Source organism: Microtus oregoni, unplaced genomic scaffold (assembly GCF_018167655.1).
Source record: "Microtus oregoni isolate MIOR12 unplaced genomic scaffold, Mior012 000003F_ref0000135, whole genome shotgun sequence".
In the NCBI taxonomy this organism is placed as follows: Eukaryota; Metazoa; Chordata; class Mammalia; order Rodentia; family Cricetidae; genus Microtus; species Microtus oregoni.
In genome coordinates this window covers 19,582,643-19,602,726 of record NW_024543062.1, presented here as the reverse complement: position 1 = coordinate 19,602,726, position 20,084 = coordinate 19,582,643, and the positions used below count along the sequence as shown (strand labels likewise).

General features: G+C 41.1%; 1 protein-coding gene across 6 annotated transcripts in view; it reads right to left on the bottom strand.

Moving 5' to 3' along the window:
• Window positions 1–20,084, bottom strand: part of Sbno1 (strawberry notch homolog 1) — a 58,789-nt gene that overhangs the window by 6,446 nt on the left and 32,259 nt on the right. For all 6 annotated transcript variants that reach the window (XM_041646935.1, XM_041646940.1, XM_041646925.1 and 3 more), the window contains 13 exons: window positions 19,904–20,079; window positions 19,455–19,586; window positions 11,401–11,536; window positions 10,374–10,486; window positions 10,201–10,272; window positions 9,700–9,799; window positions 7,990–8,064; window positions 4,835–4,981; window positions 4,660–4,754; window positions 4,493–4,585; window positions 3,258–3,395; window positions 2,628–2,704; window positions 424–617 (listed from right to left, as the gene is read on the bottom strand). In XM_041646935.1, coding sequence (XP_041502869.1) covers window positions 424–617; window positions 2,628–2,704; window positions 3,258–3,395; window positions 4,493–4,585; window positions 4,660–4,754; window positions 4,835–4,981; window positions 7,990–8,064; window positions 9,700–9,799; window positions 10,201–10,272; window positions 10,374–10,486; window positions 11,401–11,536; window positions 19,455–19,586; window positions 19,904–20,079 — 1,548 coding nt within the window. The remainder of the gene's footprint in view (window positions 1–423; window positions 618–2,627; window positions 2,705–3,257; window positions 3,396–4,492; window positions 4,586–4,659; window positions 4,755–4,834; window positions 4,982–7,989; window positions 8,065–9,699; window positions 9,800–10,200; window positions 10,273–10,373; window positions 10,487–11,400; window positions 11,537–19,454; window positions 19,587–19,903; window positions 20,080–20,084) is intronic.

Genomic DNA, 20,084 nt, shown 5'->3' with positions numbered 1-20,084 from the left:
GAACAGTGTACCAACAAGTGAGCTTGTAGGACATCTATAGCTGACCACAGTGCTCTGACCCAGCCTGCTGCCCCAGCTTCTGCAGGACTCAAAGCTCACCACTGTGCTGTGCCTGAAGCTGCACAGTCTCAGCCTGGCTGAATGCATCACCCTGGGAAAGAGGGTATGTCATCTCCAGAGCAGAGACTGGCAGAGAATAATGGGCAAGAGAAGTGGAGAGCAGCGCCAGAGACAACTACTGCCAGATCACAGCGTCCACTACAAGGCTCAAGTATGACTGGCTATGGTGGACCCGCCTGTGATCCCAGCACCTGAGGGAGTGGCAGTGGGTGGTTCAGACACATGAGTTTGAAGACAAAAATCAGGCTAGCAGGGTGTTAGTGGATCTGATTTGCCCCCTACAACCAAAACAAAAAAGCTTACCTACAATCCGCTGTCCATCTTCTGTTCTTAGCCGCACTATCTGCATTTTCACATTCGTGCCACTGACAGAGGCCAGAACTCCCTCCACTTTTGTCCAGACGCTCAGAACTGAGCCACATAACACATAGTATGTGCGGCAACGGAGACCTATCTCACATACCAATCCTAAACTTGCTTTTTTACAATTGCCACGCCTAGGAAACACGGAAGGAGAAATATGTATAGAAACGTGCATACACATGAGCAATCTGCAAAGTCTAGCCATGTATCGAGTGGAAAATAATTCTATGACCTTTTCCTAGGACATCCCCTGGGCTAAGTTATCCTTTCCAAATCTGACATGTCACAATTACTCCTGCAAGTTCAGCTATACTCAAGAATAGCCTTCCTACTCACTTGGTTACTATCTACACACTTCTGACACTGCAATGTCCCGTTTCACCTTCCAGTTGATGCTGTGTCAGTGAAGCACTAGTGTCTGCTTCAAGTCTGACTAGTGGAAGACACAGTAACTGGAACATAAATAACACAGATAAATATAAGGATTAAGATAATGAGAAAAGGGAGGTTATAGTACAGCCAAACATTTCCCGGTTCATTGACAGATGTACCTAAATAAATTTAAGAAAAATAAAATGGACGGGGAGGTGGCTCTTCCAGAGTAGGCACTACCTGAGCTTGAGTCCCAGAATCTAAACAGAAGTGGAAGGAGAAAAGCAAAGCAACAGAGTTGTCCTCTGACTGCCATGTGTGTGCCTCATAACAATACTATACAAGTATGAGCACACATAAATATGCAATTAATTTTTTGAGATTTCATGTTTACTTCTATGTGCATGGGTGTTCTGCCTCTATAGTGTCAGTGAATCATGATGCTGCAGTGTCTGAGGGGGTCAGAAGGCAGCATGGGAGCCATTAGAGCTTATCTAAGTTACAGGCAGTTGAGTCCTTTGACATTGGTGCGAGTAATTGAACTTGGGTTTCCTAGAAGAGCAGAAGGCATACTGAACCATCTCTCCAGCCCCCAACCTCTGCCTTTTTGTTTGTCTGTGACAGAGTTTTTCTGTGTAGCTCTGGCTGTTGAACAGGTAGGCCTCAAACTCAGAGATCTGCCTGCCTCTGCTCCCAGGTACTGGGATTAAAGGCTTGTGTCACCATGCCCGCTCTCCAGTCCCCTTATTGCTTTTTTTCATTTGTTTATATTGAAGCAGGGTCCTGCACATTCTGCACTCAAGTCTGAATTCTCCTGAATGATGGGGTTGCAAACATGAACTACCACACCTACCCAGTAAGGTTTTATGTTTTGTTTTTTAAAGAAAAAAGAAAAAGGGACACAGTTATGAGCACCTATAATCCCAGTACTCAGGAGAATAAGAAAGGAGTAAGTCAAATTCAAGGCCTGGGAGTACGTTTCCAGGTTAGCATGAACTAGAGTAGATACCCTGATTCAAAATAAATAAATAAACAAACAAATAAATAAATAGAAAGAAAGAAAAAAAGGAAAAAAGCTTGACAGAGGTGGCACATGCCCAATACCAGCGCTGGGGAGGCAGAGGAAAGCAGACCTCTGTAAGTTCAAGACCAGTCTAGTCTACAAGAGTGAGTTCCAGGGCAGCCAGGAACCCTGCCTCAAAAAAAAAAAAATAAAAAAAAAATCAGTCAATCAGTCAAATACTAAGAGGGAATGAGGGGGAGAAAAAGACTGACAAACAATTTCTATCAGAGGGATGGTAATTAAGGCTATGCTGCTGGACACTAGCTCCTTGCTAATAACAAAGCATGAAGAAAATGCAGGTGTCCCCTCCAACAGCGCCTGGTAAACAAATGTTACCTACACATTATCTGTTGTTATTAAGTCAGGGTCTCAAGGTAGCCTAGGCTGGCCTCAACTTCCTGTATAAATGGCATTGAACTTCCCAACTGTGGGAATATAGGCCTTGACTACCATGACAGGTCTCTAAATATCATCTGAGGACATGAACTGTCCCTACGTTAGTCAAGTTGCTCATTTGCCCACAATCATATACTCATAGAGAATAAAAATGGGACACTGCAGCTCATGTACAGTTCCTGAACTTGGGAGGTAGATGGAATAGAATCATAAGGGTACACAGAGATTCAGCACTGCTCCACACAAAAAATAGGTGTCTTTCAATCTTGATTATACTTAAAAAAAATATGTGAAGCAACATGAAAGCACTGACCAGTATGCATGAGTACAGGTGTCTGCAGAGGAGTTATACTGATCCAGCCAGTGCACCAGGGCATCTTCAGAGACTACCTGCAAAGACAAAGCAAAATCCCACTGATAAACTGAACACCTAACCTGGTCACTAATTCCAGAAGCAGTCAAGAAAAAAAAAAAAAATCATCTTCACCAGAAACCCTAGCCCCCACTTGCAGTGTGAGGTAAACACCACTGCTAACTGAGGCCCTCCTGAGATAAGGCGTGCAGAGAGCTAGTTGAATACAATTACTTCCACAAAGGTTAAGGTAATCCTTTGAGAAAGGCTGTAAGTAATGTTGGAAAAAACAGACATTGACTATTTTCTGGAAAAATGTGTAGGATAAAAACATATAGCAGGCTCACGACAAATCAAAAGCTGGTAGGAAGGACCTCCCCACACTAAACCACGGTACTGTGCTCTGCGCATGGAGAGTCAAGCTCATCTTGTTTCAAGAGGCAGTAACATCAAAACTGCAACAGCAATGTGTAAGAAAACTTGCTCTTATCATAAAATCACCATCCTTGGGCCCAGGATTTGCAGCCAACACAGGTCCCTACCATGAAGCAAGCATTTACACCCATTTAGACATGACGTGTGAGAAAATACCTTCTTATATTTCTTTTTCAGATCAGCATAAATTTCTAATTTGAGTTGTTTCCCAGTGTTTGGTCGGTATATTAAAAATAGTTTCTTCTTAGGGTTTACTTCTTTAACTAAGATTGCAGTTTTTTTGTTGTTTCTTATCTATTAAAAGAACAATTGAAAAAAATATGTAAGAATTTGATCCTACACAATTAAAAATATTCTATCATAACATCACAGCAACAAATTCATTAATTCAAATGACAACAGCATAAGGTGGAGGTGGCACACACCTTTAATTTCGACACTCAGGAGGCAGGGCAGGCAGAACTCTGTGAGTTTGAGGCCGGCCTGGTTACAGAGTGAGTTCCAATAGAGTCAGGACTGTTACATAGGAAACCCCTGTCTCAAAAAACAAATCAAACCAAACCAAACCAAAAAAAGACAAAAACAGCTAAATGTATAAGTATGTAACCACAAGCCTACATTTAAGGTTTTAAACTGAGAGAACGCCACTCACTGATCAGAGGAGATCATAGGAGTAAGACAAGGCTCAAGGAGTACACTCTAACTGCCCAATGCTCCCACAATACAGAAATACAACTATTTTTACAATGAGAATGTGTGGGGCTGCAAAAATGGCTCACTGGTTGAGAGGACCTGGGCTTGGTTAACAGCACCCTCATGGTGGCTCACAATTGTCTGTATGTAACTCCAGTTCCAGAGGGATCTGATGCCCTTCCTGGCCTTTGTGGGCACCAGACAAACTTCGCTAGACAGATAATCATAGAAGCAAAATATTCTATATATGTAAAATTAAGCCTGATATGGCATTCACAGCCATAAACAATAATAAATAAAAAATTTAATGGTTAAGGTGAGCCAGGCATGATCGTGCACTCCAGAGGCAGATGCACAGTGATCTGTGAATTTAAGGCTAGCCTAATCGACAAAGAGATTTTTTTTTTTTCCGAGACAGGGTTTCTCTGTGGCTTTGGAGCCTGTCCTGGAACTAGCTCTGTAGACCAGGCTGGTCTCGAACTCACAGAGATCCACCTGCCTCTGCCTCCCGAGTGCTGGGATTAAAGGCGTGCGCCACCATCGCCCGGCGACAAAAAGATTTTTATAGGACAAGTCAGGGCAACGTAGTGAGGTCTGTCTCACAAAGAAAGAAAACTTGAAGCCACAAAAATCAGCAAAAAAAACAAGAAGCAGCATGTTAATTCCTGATAACACTTTGAAGAAATTCCAATTCTTACTTGCAGTGATAAGTAAAAGCCATCATCTGGTCCTGTCAGCTCTGCCCAAATCTTGGTTGCTTCCTCCCAAGACATTCCCCTCTCCACACTAATCTGTAAAAGACACAGAGATTGGAATGCAGCTCATGTGTGTGGACTAGTGAGCAACACGTACTTTCTAGACTTACTGTGTATAGCTCTACGTGGCCAGAGGTGGAGTATCCTGGAGTCAGAAACTTCTTTACATCACTCTTCCTCACCTTCTCATCTCCAGAACCCAGATCTTCAGAAAGAAACAAGATGTATAAGTGGGGCGATACTCTGGACAAGGACCACAGACAGCACAAGAGTGTCCCCACTCACCTAGGATTCCCATGTCATATCTTCCATTCTTCTTGGCATTCTGAACAACTGCAGTAAGCGTGTCTGCAAAATACTGAAACAACGCATTCTGCTGATGTACCTCCATGCCCAGAATTCTGTTTAAGAATTTTCCTATATTGTTATAGTCTGCAATGACAAGAATAGATGAAAATTTCCATGAGTTCCTTTTTTTTTTTTTTTTTTTGGTTTTTAGAGACGGGGTTTCTCTGTAGCTTTGGAGCCTGTCCTGGAACTAGCTCTTGTAGACTAGGCTGGCCTCAAACTCCCAGAGATCCGCCTGCCTCTGCCTCCCAAGTGCTGGGATTAAAGGCATGCGCCACCACCGCCCGGCTTCATATAAATTATTTTTTTTCCTTAGCTAAGCAAACCTCCAAAGTCTCACTTCCAGGTTTAGTCTTCCTCCCAAATTTTGCAGTGTCGTTAGAGTATAGGGCTCTAGTACTGAACCTGCCCCTTCCCAACTTTAGACACCAACAGTTGCAACACAAGCTTAAACTGACTTTTTGTACCTTCTACTTTTCTACAAATATAATTTAGTATATAAGAATATTGGTTCACCAACATAAAATCCTGTATTATATTATATTACATTTATTTATTTATTTTTCTCTTCCCCAAGACAGAGTTTCTCGGTGTAACAGTGCTGGTTGTCCTGGAAACCACTTTATAGACCATAGCAGCCTTGAACTCACATATAGATATCTACCTACCTCTGCTCCCCCCTCAGATCAACTAGTATACTAAATTTTGAGTCTTCATCCTGGCTACACAACTGAAATGCCCTGGACCTTTGAAAAACTACTTATGTCTGAACTCTGTTCCTGGATTCATTTACTTTAAAAGACTTATTTATGTGTATCTGTCTGTATTGGAGAATGTGCATGATAGTCCAGGTATCCTCAAAGGTAAAGAACGTATCAGATCTCTTGAAGACGGAATTATAGATGATTGTGAGCTAACCAATGTAAGTAATAGTTCTGGGAACACAATTCCAGTCCTCTGCTAGAGAAGTAAGTTCCCTTAACTGCTGTGTGCAATCTGTCTAACTCATGGATGCTGTGGAATGATGTTCTTGGACACTGTAAGGTTTTATCACTTGTATTAATTTAATAATACTGATTGGTCAGTAGCCAGGCAGTGACCAAAGAGAATTCTGGAAAGAGGAAAGGCAGAGAGATGCAGTCATCAGATGCAGAGGAAGCAAGATAAGACTGTCTCACTGAGAAGAGGTACCAAGGCACATAGAGGAAGCAAGATGAGACTGCCTCACCGAGAAAAGGTACCAAGCCACATGGCTAAACATAGACAAGAATTATGGGTTAATTTAAGTTCTAAGAGCTAGTTAATAATAAGCATGAGCTAACAGAACAAATAGTTTATAATTACTATAAGCCTCTATGTATTTCTTTGGGACTGAATGGCTTTGGGACAGAAAATTCCATCTACACATGAATTCAGTATTTCTTTAAATCTTAGCCAGACAGGGTAACTTAAATTACATTAGAGCATTTGGAAGGCTAAGGCAACAGGATTGCTCTAAGTTCAAGGCCAAACTTGGTTATGTAGAGAGCTCTAGGGCTGTTTAAAAAAACAAAACCAGATGACAGTAAACTCCTGACCAGATTGATCATATCTGTAGCCAGAGCTAGTTATAATATGGGGTTAAAAATCTATTATAGGCTTGGCCCGAGGGCACGTGGTGGATCCCAGTTATTCATGTGGCTAAGGCAAGAGATTCAAGGCCTAGAATCTATCAGAGTGAGATAAAAGTGAATCTGGCCCATGCAGCAAGGGCCTATCTAAAAAATAACAAGGAACACTCAAGGGCAGAAGCAGATAGATGGACCTCTTTGAGTTCCAAAGCCAGCCTGGTCTACACTGCAAGTTCCAGTAGAGTCAGGGAGACAGTGAAAGACCCTATCCTTCAATAGATGGATGGATGGATGGATGGACAGAAAGTTAAGTAAATACACCAAAGATAGCTAAGTAAATAATTTTTTTAGGTTTATTTATTAATTATCTATACAGTGTTCTTCCTGCATGTATGCCTGCAGGCCAGAAGAGATATTACAGATGGTTCTGAGCCACCATGTGGTTGCTGTGAATTCAACTCAGGGCCTTTGGAAGAGCAGTAACCACTGAGCAATCTTTCCAGCCCAATAAGTGAGATTTTTTAAAAAGAGGCTATTGCCACATCAGTAGGTTTAGGGCAATTCAAGCTCTAGCCAGAATGATTTAGGTCACTGCCAATAACCATCTGAGGGAAAACAGTCCATGTGAATGCAAAACCAATGACACCATCAGGGACCTAAGCAAATAGATTACAGCCCAAACAGGACCCTTTTGCAATACTGTCTTTTTTTTTTTTTCTTAAAGAAGTGGGACATATTTTTTTAATCTAATACATGTCTCTGGGAAATCACAAAATCCAGGACAGGATGAACCTGGAGCACCCAACTCTGCCATGTCCTGCCATTCTTTCCTACCCTCACCTGTCACATTTATGAGGATGCATATTTTTAACAATCCCTATGAATAGAAACAGATGCTAAAAGAACATAAGCAAATGAACAACAAAATATAAAGAGGGCTTCAGATAACTGGGTGGAATGACACTTTACAAGTAGGCTCTGGAGGTTCCATTTTAGAACCACCTACAATCCCAGCACTAGGGTGGCTAAGGCAAAAGCACTGCCATGAGTCTAGTAGGGCCAATCTAGGCTAGAATGTGACTGTGTCACAAAAGTACAAAATTACAGAACTGGTTCAATAATTCAACTGTGCTTTGCCATTCAAGCCTGAATGTAAAAAAATACCAGATGAGTGGTTATCTTTAAGTCAAGCAGTTCTACAGTGGGCAGGAAGACACATGACACCCGGAAACTTATGGGTCAGCTGGCTTAAAGTAGCCAGGACAGAAACAGAAAGGACTCTGTCCCAAAAGCAAAGTGCAACAAGGAACAAGAGAACCAGACTTCTCCAATGTCATCTCTCTGGGGCATGTGAGCACGTATGCGCACACACACACACACACACACACACACACACACACACACACGAATTGAGGCTTTAGTGCACAACAGCCTCAAGAAGGCTCTATTAATACAAGTTACATGTACACATAGTGACATTACCTTTATCAAGAGTAAGAATTCCTGACCGATCTTCAACATTAATCAGGCCCACTCCTATGAGTCCTTGCCGAACATCTATAAGAAAAAAAATTATGAAAAATCTTCACAGTTCAAATGATTCAATGAGCTGTTAATCAAACAAGATTTAAGATTTAGCCTATGTACTGTGCTTTATTTTAACAACCAGAATCAAATTGATAACCAAAGTACCCAATAAGCTCAAAACCGAAAATCACCAAATCTCACATTGTGTGTATGGTTTCTTTGGAGTCTAGTGGTTTTGGTAGTGCTAGAGATTGACTACGTACCACTAAAATTTTCCCTAGACCCTCATTAAAACACTTTAACACCAGATGGGCAGTGCTGGTGCACACCTTTAATCCCAGCATTGGTGAGGCAGAGGTAGGCCCATCTCTTTACTGAGTTTAAAGTCAGCCTGGTCTACAGAGCTAGATCCAGGACAGACAGAGCTAATTAGAGAAACCTTGTCTTAGTAGATGAATGAATGAATAAACAAAAATTTAGCCAGGTGGTGGTACACACTTAAAATCCCAGCACTAAGGAGGCAGAAGCAGGTTGATCCCTGTGAATTCAAGGTCAGCCTGGTCTACAGATCAAGCTCCAGGATAGGACAGCCAGGGCTACAAAGTGAAGCCCTGCCTAGAAAAACAAACAACAAATACACCTTATATTTGGTGCCTTCACACAGAACTCAAGAGGTTGGAGCAGGAGAAAAATTTCAAGTTAAAAGTCCAGCACACGTGAGTTCCAGGACAACTTGGGTTACAGTGTGTCTCCAAAACAAAAACCGAAACAAAACAAAAAAAACCCAAAAAAACCGAACTGAGAGCTGTCGAGATGGCACAGTAGGTAAGGATGCATGCTGCTGCCAAGTCTGATAACCTAAGTTCAATTCCTGGGACCCACAACAATGACAGAGAATAAACTCCCATAAACTGTCCTCTGGCCGCCACACACGCTATGAATATTCACTTCATCACCCCCTCAAAATAATCAACACATACATACACAGGACAAATCTTATCTTTTTACAAGAACACCCTGTATATTACAGAGATTCTTTATCTAAGTACCCACAAAATCGCTCCAATTTTGTGTTGATGATTATATAAGGACATAATGTTTTCATTCAGGTCTTATCCAGAAGCACTGGTAAATTGCTACAAATGGTAAATCCTGAATAAGTGGTCAACATGCCCTTAAGAGACCTCATTGAACCACCTTCCCACTTCCCGAATTGGGTTCTTCTGTGTAATCCTGGCTGTCCTGAACTCAAAGATATACCTGCCTCTAACTCCTGAGATTAAAGGCATGTATGCTACATCAGGCTTACAAGACTTATGTGTAGGATTGTTTTGCCCATATTTAGTCCTGGGCACCACATGTGTACAGTGCCCACAAAGGCCAAGGTAGGGTTTTAGGTACCCTGGAGTTACAGATGATTATGAGCTATCAACTAGATGCTGAGACGAAAACCCAGGTGCTAATGTTCTTAACTGGGTCTCACTATACAGACTAGCCTAAACTCAAGATTTTCCTGCCTCATCATGCTAAGTGCAGAGATTCCTGGAATACACTACGATGTCTAGTTTGATACTGGGGATGGAACCAAGGCGTCAAACATGCAAGGGAAGCACTGTAGCAATAGAATATCAACTTTATTCCCAGTTATGACCATTTTTAAGTTACCTTTAAAGAATTCTCCAGGGTAGTCTGGAGGTGGTGATACCATAGGAGAATCCAAGTTTACAATGGATTTCATAACAATTTCCAAAGCATTTCTTCCATACTGTAATAAAGGGGGAAATGTTTTAACCAACTTCAACATTTAGGTATTTTTTTTTTAACCCACATAAATGCCATGAAAACTGTAACTATAAATAAAATGCTAAAACACACACACTTTTAGGATTGTCTATTCTGTGCCTTTAAAGACAGCAGGCATTCAATACGTTAATGACTTATCTGATTTCTAATAACTCACTCTTGATGCCTTCACAAATACTCTAGTAATGTTTTCAACAGGAGTAAAAAAGAAGCGTGCAAAGATCTGATGACGTGTAAAATCCTATCTCACATTAAGCTATACAAGGCAAAGCTAGCAGCAAGCAGAGTGTTTATTAAATAATCAATTTCTCTGTCACTGCATAAACTACAAACGTCCACAATGGTAAAGATGCCGAAATGTACCTTATTGTCAAAGTTGAACCTGCTCAGATCTCTAGATTCTGTTGCTCTTCTGTCACCATGGGTAAGTGCCCCCTGGGAAACACAGAATTCCCGGTCAAGATATCATCAACTCCTCCCGGAAGTCAGCTAACACAGATCATCTGTGAGATACATCTAACAACTCAAAAACTTACCAAACTCTCGAGTCTCTTAGCAACAATAGATGCAAATCTCTGCTCTCCAGCCAGTTCCGAAATCAAAAAGACATACTCTGGAGCAGTTACTTGGTTTGACCTGTGTGTTCTTCCTGTAGCGACATGTACAGCTCATTAGGTAGAACAGGATATTCTAAGATCTAATTCCTAGCACTTACCACTGAACAGGTATAGAGACAAGGTCTCACATAGTCCAAAGTGACATCAAACTCACTATGCAGCTAGTCAGGCCTAAAACACCTACTGCTTCTGGATCTACCAATCACGTGCTGAAATTATAAGCCTGCACATCTCCCTTGGCTAAGCTGGCACTGATCTAACTAAAATACCCTTGAAAAGAACAATTAAAGATAATATATCCCTTCTTGTAGCTCCCCAGAAGAGCAATTTTAACTCTAACATCACAGTCGTTACTAGTCAAGGACTAGAACCTGCTTTAAACGGAAAAGTGCTGCCACCATTTGGTTAACCACTATTACAACACAGCCATTCTGAATGTTTTGAGTGTATCACCAGATCACAAGAAAAAGCAGAGAGCCGGGCGGTGGTGGCGCACGCCTTTAATCCCAGCACTGGGGAGGCAGAGGCAGGTGGATCTCTGAGTTCGAGGCCAGCCTGGTCTACAAGAGCTAGTTCCAGGACAGGAACCAAAAGCTACGGAGAAACCCTGTCTCGTAAAATAAAGAAAGAAAAAGCAGAGAACAGGAACAGGAATGTGTACCTGCTAAGGGATGAAATCAATGTGTAAGTAGCTGGCTTCTCTGGAAGATGTCAAGAAACCCTGTTCTTAGAGGTCACGGACACCGTGCTATCCTACCACAGATCTCAATATCGTGGGAAACCAGACAAAAAGGAATTCATAATCTACTATACATCATGGTATGAAGAGAACACACTTCCAACGTAGGATCTGAGAGTTCCACAGGCTTATGATGTCTCATACAGACATGTAAGCATGCCTCCAGAAACACCTTTCCTCTCAGAGACATCCAGTAGAGACACTTACCAAATTGCTGAATCGCCCTATCAGCACTCCAGGGTAACTCCAAAGTCATGTGAACTCTTCGCCTTTGATTTTCAGCTCTCCGATCTGCTTGTAATGAAATACCTGAGCTGGCAGCTTCTGAGATAATAGCAATATTCTATATCAAATTGAAAAGGTAAAAAAAAAAAATATATATATATATATATATATATAATCACCTCTGAGCAAAGATAGGCAGGGTGAGTGCCTAGAAAACTTCTTTGGTGCATAGTGATGGCCACCAGTATGTACTCTACTCTCTTTTCAAAGTAGCAAGATGCCCTGATGTCGGTGTGGCATCAAGATTAGCTGCCCTGATCTCCCTTAATACTAAATACGTACACACAGGCAAGCTGCAGTCAGTAAGGCATAGATGGTAGATACAACGTTCAAGAAATGTTATTTGAAGTACAAGACAGGGCAGTGTGTCCCAAAGATTTCCCAGTGTCTGATGCATAAAGGAAGGCCTTATTGTCGCTAGCAATTGTAACCTAAGGGGAAAATGCTCCGGATGGAGCTCAGAGGTGGAGCGCTTCCCCAACAAGCATGAGGGGCTCAGTTTAAATCCCAGGACGTGAAGGGTGTAGGTAGAATGGTGCACACCTGTAATCCTAGTATGCAGGAGCCTGAGGCAGGGCAAAAATGAGTCCAAAGCCATCCTGGGCTACACAGCAGGACCCAGACTCAAAATAATCAAGGACAGTAGAAGTCTGATCTACTCCAGAGGCAGAGGCAGGAGGATCACTTGAAACTAGAAACTAGAGAAAATGGAGAGCAGCCTAGGCAGAAGAGCAAGTTCTGTCTCAGGGAAAAAAGTAGAGGGCGAAGGAGGGAAAAGATGAGTGGTAGGGAAAATCAGAGCAATGCATTAATTTCTTTTTCTCCTTTAAAAAAATTTTTTTGAGCCTTTAATCCCAGCACTTGGGAGGCAGAGGCAGGCGGATCCCTGTGAGTTCAAGGCCAGCCTGGTCTACAAGAGCTAGTAGAAACCCCGTCTTGAAAAACCAAAAAAGGGGCTGGAGAGATGGCTCAGTGGTTAAGAGCAGTGTCTGCTCTTCCAGAGGTCCTGAGTTCAATTCCCGGCAACCACATGGTGGCTCCCAACCATCTGTAATGAGGTCTGGTGCCCTCTTCTGGCCTGCAGACATACACACAGACAGAATATTATATGCATAATAAATAAATAAATATTTAAAAAAAATTTTTTTTTTTTTAGAACAAGTCTCTTATTGTAGACAAAGCTAGCTCAGGATCCGCCTGCCTCAGTCTCAAAAGTTCTAAAATTACAGGCATATGCTTCAACACTCTTAGACAACACATAAATAAATGTATATTGTCTTAGGGTTTCTACTGTTGTGAGGAGACACCATGACCACAGCAACTTCTATAAGGAAGATTTTAACTGGGGAGGCTCACTTACAAATTTCAGAGGTTCAGCCCATTATCATCATGGTAAAGAGCATGGTGATGTGCAGGGAGACATGGTGCTGGAGAAGTAGCTGAGAGTCCTATATCTTACAGGTAACAGGAAGTCAAATGAGACGCTGGCCAGTTTCCTGAGCATAGGAGAACACAAAGCCCACCCCCACAGTGATACACTTCCTCTAGCAAGGCCATATCTACTCCAACAAAGTCACACCCGCTAATAGTGCCATTCTCTACAAATTTATGGGGGCCAATTACATTCAAACTACCACAATCCACTCCCAGCCCCCCACAAGCTTTTAACAGTATCAATGTATGTAAGACAGATACATCTAATTCAACTTCACAAGTCCCCAAAGTCTATCATAGTCTGTACAATGTTTAAAAGTCAAAAGTTCAACGTCTCTGAGATTCACATAATCTCTTAACTGCAACCCCCTCCCCCAAAAAACCAAACTAGATCACATACTTCCAACATAAAATGACACAGGATATACACTCCCGTTCCAAAATGTAAGGAAGGGAGCATAGTGAAGAAAAATTGGGCCATTACGGTTATTATTACTGGCTTATGAGGGCCCGGGAGTGGAATGAGGTAGTTTGATAAAACTGACCCCTATAAGCTCATAGGACATAGCACTATTGGGAGGTGTGGCCTTGTTGTTAAAGAAGTGTGTTATTGTGGAGGTGAGCTTTGAGGCCTCTTTTCTTTTTTTTTTTTTTTGGTTTTTTTTTTAATATTTATTTATTTATTATGTATACAATATTCTATCTGTGCGTATGTCTGCAGGCCAGAAGAGGGCACCAGACCTCATTCCAGATGGTTGTGAGCCACCATGTGGTTGCCGGGAATTGAACTCAGGACCTTTGGAAGAGCAGGCAATGCTCTTAACCACTGAGCCATCTCTCCAGCCCTTTTTTTTGGTTTTTTGAGACAGGGTTTCTCTGTGGTTTTGGAGCCTGTCCTGGAACTAGCTCTTGTAGACCAGGCTGGTCTTGAACTCACAGAGATCCGCCTGCCTCTGCCTCCCGAGTGCTGGGATTAAAGGCGTGCGCCACCACCACCCGGCTGAGGCCTCTTTTCTTAACCTTTGCTCAGTGTCACAAACATTTCCTGCTGCCTGCAAGATATAGTAATCTCAGCTACCTTGCTGTGGAATAGTTCCTTTGTATATTGTGAAGATTTGTCGCTGAGATTGGTTTAATAAACAAGCTGACTGGCCAATTGCTGACTAGATTAAGTTTAGACAAGAGAACCAAACTGAAAATGCTGGGGAAAGGGGCAGTCAGAAGTTGCTGGCAGATGCAGGGAGAAGCAAGATGGACATGCCATACTTCCTGAGAAAAGGTACGAAGCCACATGGCAGAGTGTAGATAAGAAACATGGGTTAATTTAAATGTAAGAGTTAGCTAGTAGTAACAAGTCTAACCTATTGACTGAGTATTTATAATTAATATAAGCCTCAATGTGTTTATTTGGGAGCCACTGGTGGAACAGAAACTATCTCTCCAATACTTCTCCATGTCTGCCTGCGTGCTGCCATGCTCCTCACCATGATGAACTAAACCTGCCACTCAATTAAATGTTCTCCTCTATAAGAGATGTGGCAGGCCTGGCAGTGGTGGCACTCGCCTTTAATCCCAGTACTTGGGAGGCAGAGGTAGGTGGATCTCTGGGAATTCAAGGCCAGACTGGTTGTCAGAGAGAGTTCCTGGACAGGCTCCAAAAAATAAGAAAAGGAAAGAGTTGCCATGGTCAGGGTGTCTCTTTACAGCAATAGAAATCCTAAGACATACATAAAAGAAGTAACATCTTGTTTAAGCCATAAGTAGGTAAAAGCAACTTCTACAGAGTCTTATAACCTGAATTCAATCCCCAGGACCCAACATGGCAGAGTTAGAGAACTGACTCCCATCAGTTATCCCTTGACCTCCATACAAATGCCATAGGATGTCAGTCTACATACACACTCACACAGTAAATTAATGTAATAACTTTTTAAAAATATGATTTAACAACTGTGGTGGTTTGAATAGGAATGGCCCTTACAGACTCATGGTTTGAATAATTGGTCAAAGGCCTCAAATTTGATAAAAAACATCACATCAATACCAAAGGTTTAAAGAAAGAGTTTTCTATTACATGGCAACAAGCTAAGGAGATTGTAAAGAGATGCCCTACTTGTTCTTTCTATAACCAAACACCGCTACCTGCAGGGACTAACCCAAAGGGTATTCAAATGAATGAGATCTGGCAGATGGATGTGTTCCACTTTGCAGAATTTGGAACATTAAAAATATGTACACCACACCATTGACACTTATTCAGGCTTTCAGTGGGCAACTGCTTTAAGTTCAGAAAAGGTTGATTCAGTAATCACACAACTATTAGAAGTTATGGCCATCATGGGTATACCTGCACAAATAAGATAGGTAATGGTCCAGAACATGCCTCTAGGAAAATGAAACGTTTTTTTTCTTATTATAATATTAAACATGTTACAGGTATACCATACAATCCTACAGGTCAAGAAGTTACAGAAAGATCAAATCAAACTATAAAGAATATGTTAAATAAACAAAAAGGGGTGGAAAATGCCCCCAGAAATAATAATGCTTTATTAACCTTGAATTTTCATAACGCTAATGAGAAAGGGACAACAGCAGTAGAAAGACATTAAATAATGGAAAAGTCTGCTGAATTAAATCAACCGGTTTATTTTAAGGATGTGCTGACCTCACAATGGAAGCCAGAAGATGTGCTGCGTTGGGGAAGGGGTTTTGCTCTTGTTTCCACAGGAGAAGAAAAATTGTGGATACCATCAAAATTAATAAAGATTTGTTTTGCCAGGCGGTGGTGGCACACACCTTTAATCCCAGCACTTGGGAGGCAGAGGCAGGCGGATCTCTGTGAGTTCGAGGCCAGCCTGGTCTACAGAGGGAGTTCCAGGACAGTCTCCAAAGCTACAGAGAAGCCCTGTCTCGAAAAACCGAAAAAAAAAAAAAAAAAAAAAAAAAAAAGGTTTGTTTTGAAGATGGTGAGAAACCTCTTGGAAAGGAGAAATGACAGACAGCTCATCCACAATGATGATAACCATACAGGTGGTAAGAAAAGCATATAGGATGGGGGCAGAGTTCTGTTCAGGTCTTTGCAGGAAAACACTCATCTTCAAAAATTCAAGAGCCCCTGGATGTCTGAATACTGACAGATGGAAAAATAACTACCCAATAAAAATAAAGAAAAGCAAATATGGGGCTGGAGAGATGGCTCAGCGGTTAAGAGCATTGCCTGCTCTTCCAAAGGTCCTGAGTTCAATTCCCAGCAACCACATGGTGGCTCACAACCATCTATAATGAGGTCTGGTGCTCTCTTCTGGCCTGCAGGCATACACACAGACAGAATATTGTATACATAATAAATAAATAAATATTAAAAGAAAAAGAAAAGCAAATATGATTTGTAAGAACAAGCATTTAAAAATATACATTTTTTTTGGCCGGGCAGTGGTGGCACACGCCTTTAATCCCAGAACTTGGGAGGCAGAGGCAGGCGGATCTCTGTAAGTTCGAGGCCAGCCTGGTCTACAAGAACTAGTTCCAGGACAGGAACCAAAAAGGTACGGAGAAACCCTGCCTCGAAAGATAAATAAATAAATAAACAAACAAACATTTTTATAAATGTATATATGTGTATGTATGTATTTATATTTATGAACATATAGAGCTGGTTTTGGAGTTGGACAACGGCTCTGTCCTTCTTTAAATCCAAGCATGTTGTTAAAAGAAAGATCCGGAGTTTCTGTCTCATGTCAAGAGCTGTCTGGCATGGGACAGAAAGAAAAAAGAATTTAGAAAAAAATTTTGCTTTTCTTAATATCTATTTTTGTCTTTATCGTACCTTTCATTGACTATATATGTCTATATAAATAATGCTTAAGTTTTCCACAATGAACAATGAATTTTCCTGCAGTAATCTTTGAAGTTTCCAAGTGTACATTTTTTACAACATTCTGGCCAGACCTCCACAAAATACTCAGACTATTTTCAATCATACCAGATATTAATCTTGAAACCTAACCATCATTTTACTTTCATAGGATCCCGTAGAATGCATGTCGCCCCCAAGACAGCTGGAAGAAATTCTAGAAGACGACGTCCTCCCTCCCAAAAAAGTTTGTCCTCAGGGTTAGAGACATCATTTAGGGTTTGATTATGATTGGTATAGGGTTAGAGATGTGGGGAGGAACGTTTTATAAGCTCAGGGGGGAAATTGGATAGGATAATAGATTGGTATGAGCTTAATCACACTAATAATAATAGTGAGTAATAGAGTGAATACTTGTGAGTTATTACTTATAGACAATTACATTGGTGTAGGTTCTTGTATACAGACACAAAGTTAAATTATATTGAAAATTGTGCGCATGCATGCTTCTACCTGTTTAAAACATTTTTATAGGGGCTGGAGAGATGGCTCAGTGGTTAAGAGCACTGGATGCTCTTCCAGAGGTTCTGAGTTCAATTCCCAGCAACCACATGGTGGCTCACAATCATCTGTAATGAGATATGGCCCCCTCTTCTGGCACGCAGGTATACATGGAGGCAGAATGTTGTATACATAATAAATAAATCTTAAAAAAAAAACATTTTTATATATTAATATGTATTTACCATATTGCATTATACATTTTTACCTCTGATCTAGATACTTATACATTGTTTACATCTGGAGGTCATTGTCTTCATTTATTGCACAGCTGTTTATTGTCTTAGTCTTTAAGTTATATGGGTATTAAAAATTATAGATAATAATCAGTTATGTTTGTCATACTTAGACTAATCAGGTTCTTTAGATACATGGAGATTATACTCTGCATAGATAATCTTCAACCACTTCAAAGAGCTGTAGAAAATGACATTTAAATAACTTAGAGTTCTGTTGAAGTGAGACACAAGTACTCCTGACAGCACCGATCTATTCTGAGAGAATGTTGAGCACAGAAGACAATCCACTTGGAGCTTGTTTTCTTCTTGGCAAAAACTGGCCTTTGGGCAAAAAAAGTGTCCATGCCTCAACCACTGACAAGATATATAGTATCAGAAATGGATAAACAAGACTGTCAAATCATGCCAAGACAGGGTAATACGGTTTTGAAATTTTTTCTTGCCTATGAAAATGGTCTATTAGAGCTGGGCGGTGGTGGCGCAGGCCTTTAATCCCAGCACTCGGGAGGCAGAGATAGGTGGATCTTTGTGAGTTCAAGGCCAGCCTGGTCTACAGAGCTAGTTCCAGGACAGGCTCCAAAGCTACAGAGAAACCCTGTCTCGAAAAACCAAAAACCAAAAAAATGGTCTATTAGTTCTTGTAGGCCTTAGCCAAAGTTGGTTGCTTCAACATTGCAAATGAGACTTTGGGTGATTGCCCAGATAGCCAGTTGTCCCTGTCATTTATTGAACGTGCTTGACTGCACTTCCTACTTACTCAAGTAATATTATTTCCCTCTTCGATCTTCAATGGGGTTGAAGACTAGATAATTGTAGTTATTTTCCTCTCATGACTTGGCCAAGTTATTTATTATACAAAACTTAAGCTAGTTAGAATAGGATATTTGTTTTTATTGTATATAATTTTGTATTAGGCTTAGAACTCTCTTATTTAAATAAAAGGGGGAGGTGCTGTATGTAGGAAGACTAGCCACTTGTGATTACCCACCTACTGGGGCATGGCCTCTTATACTATATAGAACCTGTATTCGCCACCTTTTTCTCCTTCCCCTTGCTCCTTTTCGCCAATTGCTCATTGGGATTGTTTGGATTCGATCTCCATCCACCATTCAGGCAGAGAATCCTGATTTGTAAATTTACCCCTAAATAAATAACTATCTCTGTTCTGAGCTAGTGTGGGATTTCTTTTAAGCATCCGTTCACCACTTCATCTGGCAGGATCACTGCAACATAATTGAAACAAGAAGTTACTGGGAACAAATCCTTTGGGCCCTGTCTTGAACCCTGTGTTTCTTTCTACTTCCATTCACTGCCATAACATGAGCTGAGTTGTCCATTGTATCTTTCCTTTCACAATAGGTTAAAAGAATAAAATCATGAGCCAAGATTAACTTTCAGTCCTAAGAGACTCTTAGATGGCAGTTATGCAAAAGTAACTAATATAAGAAGGAAGAAAGGCAAGGAGGGAAGAAAGAGATCAAAGAAATCACTACAATGATTTACTACTTTTATATTCAGATTAAGGTATCCATATATCTCTCAAATCTCTCTAAATTTTCAGACAAGACCTCATGTAGGCCAGGCTAGATTAAAACCCCTGCTCTACTGTAGCCAAGAAGACTGAGCTTCTGATCCTCCTTCCTCTAACTCCAAGGTGCACCATCTCACCTGGTTTGTGTGTTCCATCGTTCTCCTAAATACCAAGATGCACATCATACAGAATCACTAAAGCATGTAAAATAATCAGTACAATTACTAACAAAAACAGACCGTTCCACAACCTTATAACAGAATCTATGGATGTGGATGGATAGAGGGCAAACCTTTCTAAAGCTGAACATATTAGGCAGGTGCCTTCTATTGAAAAGCACCACAGGAAAATATACCTTTTTTCCATCCATAAACCTCTGCTTCTCCGTGATGTTTAGAATTTCCACGGGCACATCAACTTCAGACCTTGACTCATAAGATATGCTTCCATCGTCATTGCTCACCACCCGTCCCTTGCGGCCAGTCATCTGAAAAGCAAGCATTAACACAGAGCTTTAAGAAGAGCATGAAACATGGATGACACAAGTTGGTACTGGGACAAAAGAACATTACAACATAAAAAAATGATCCCTGGCAACATTACAAAAGCTGTACAATAGTACAGGAACCAGGTTCAAGCCAAACTTCAGGCACTGAGGACAGGCCTTCTGTAGTCATACCCTGAGAACCAAAACAGAACAAGGTTCTAAGTTGTATCCAGAGAACAGGACATCCATGTCACAGGATTTAAAAAGAGAAGAAAATACTAACAGGAAAGAGCATAGCACTAACCACATCTATTTACCTCAGCCACATTTTCAGGACCACCAAGTTCATCAATAAGTTCATCCAAGGTGTTAGGAGGGAGGTCTTCAGCTAATTTTTCTAGTTTATCAAGGAGGTCTTTCTTCATCTGCTGTGCCCTTTCCACAGCATCTTGACTCGTTATAAGGCTATTGTTACTGTTGGTGTTACTGTTAGCTGAT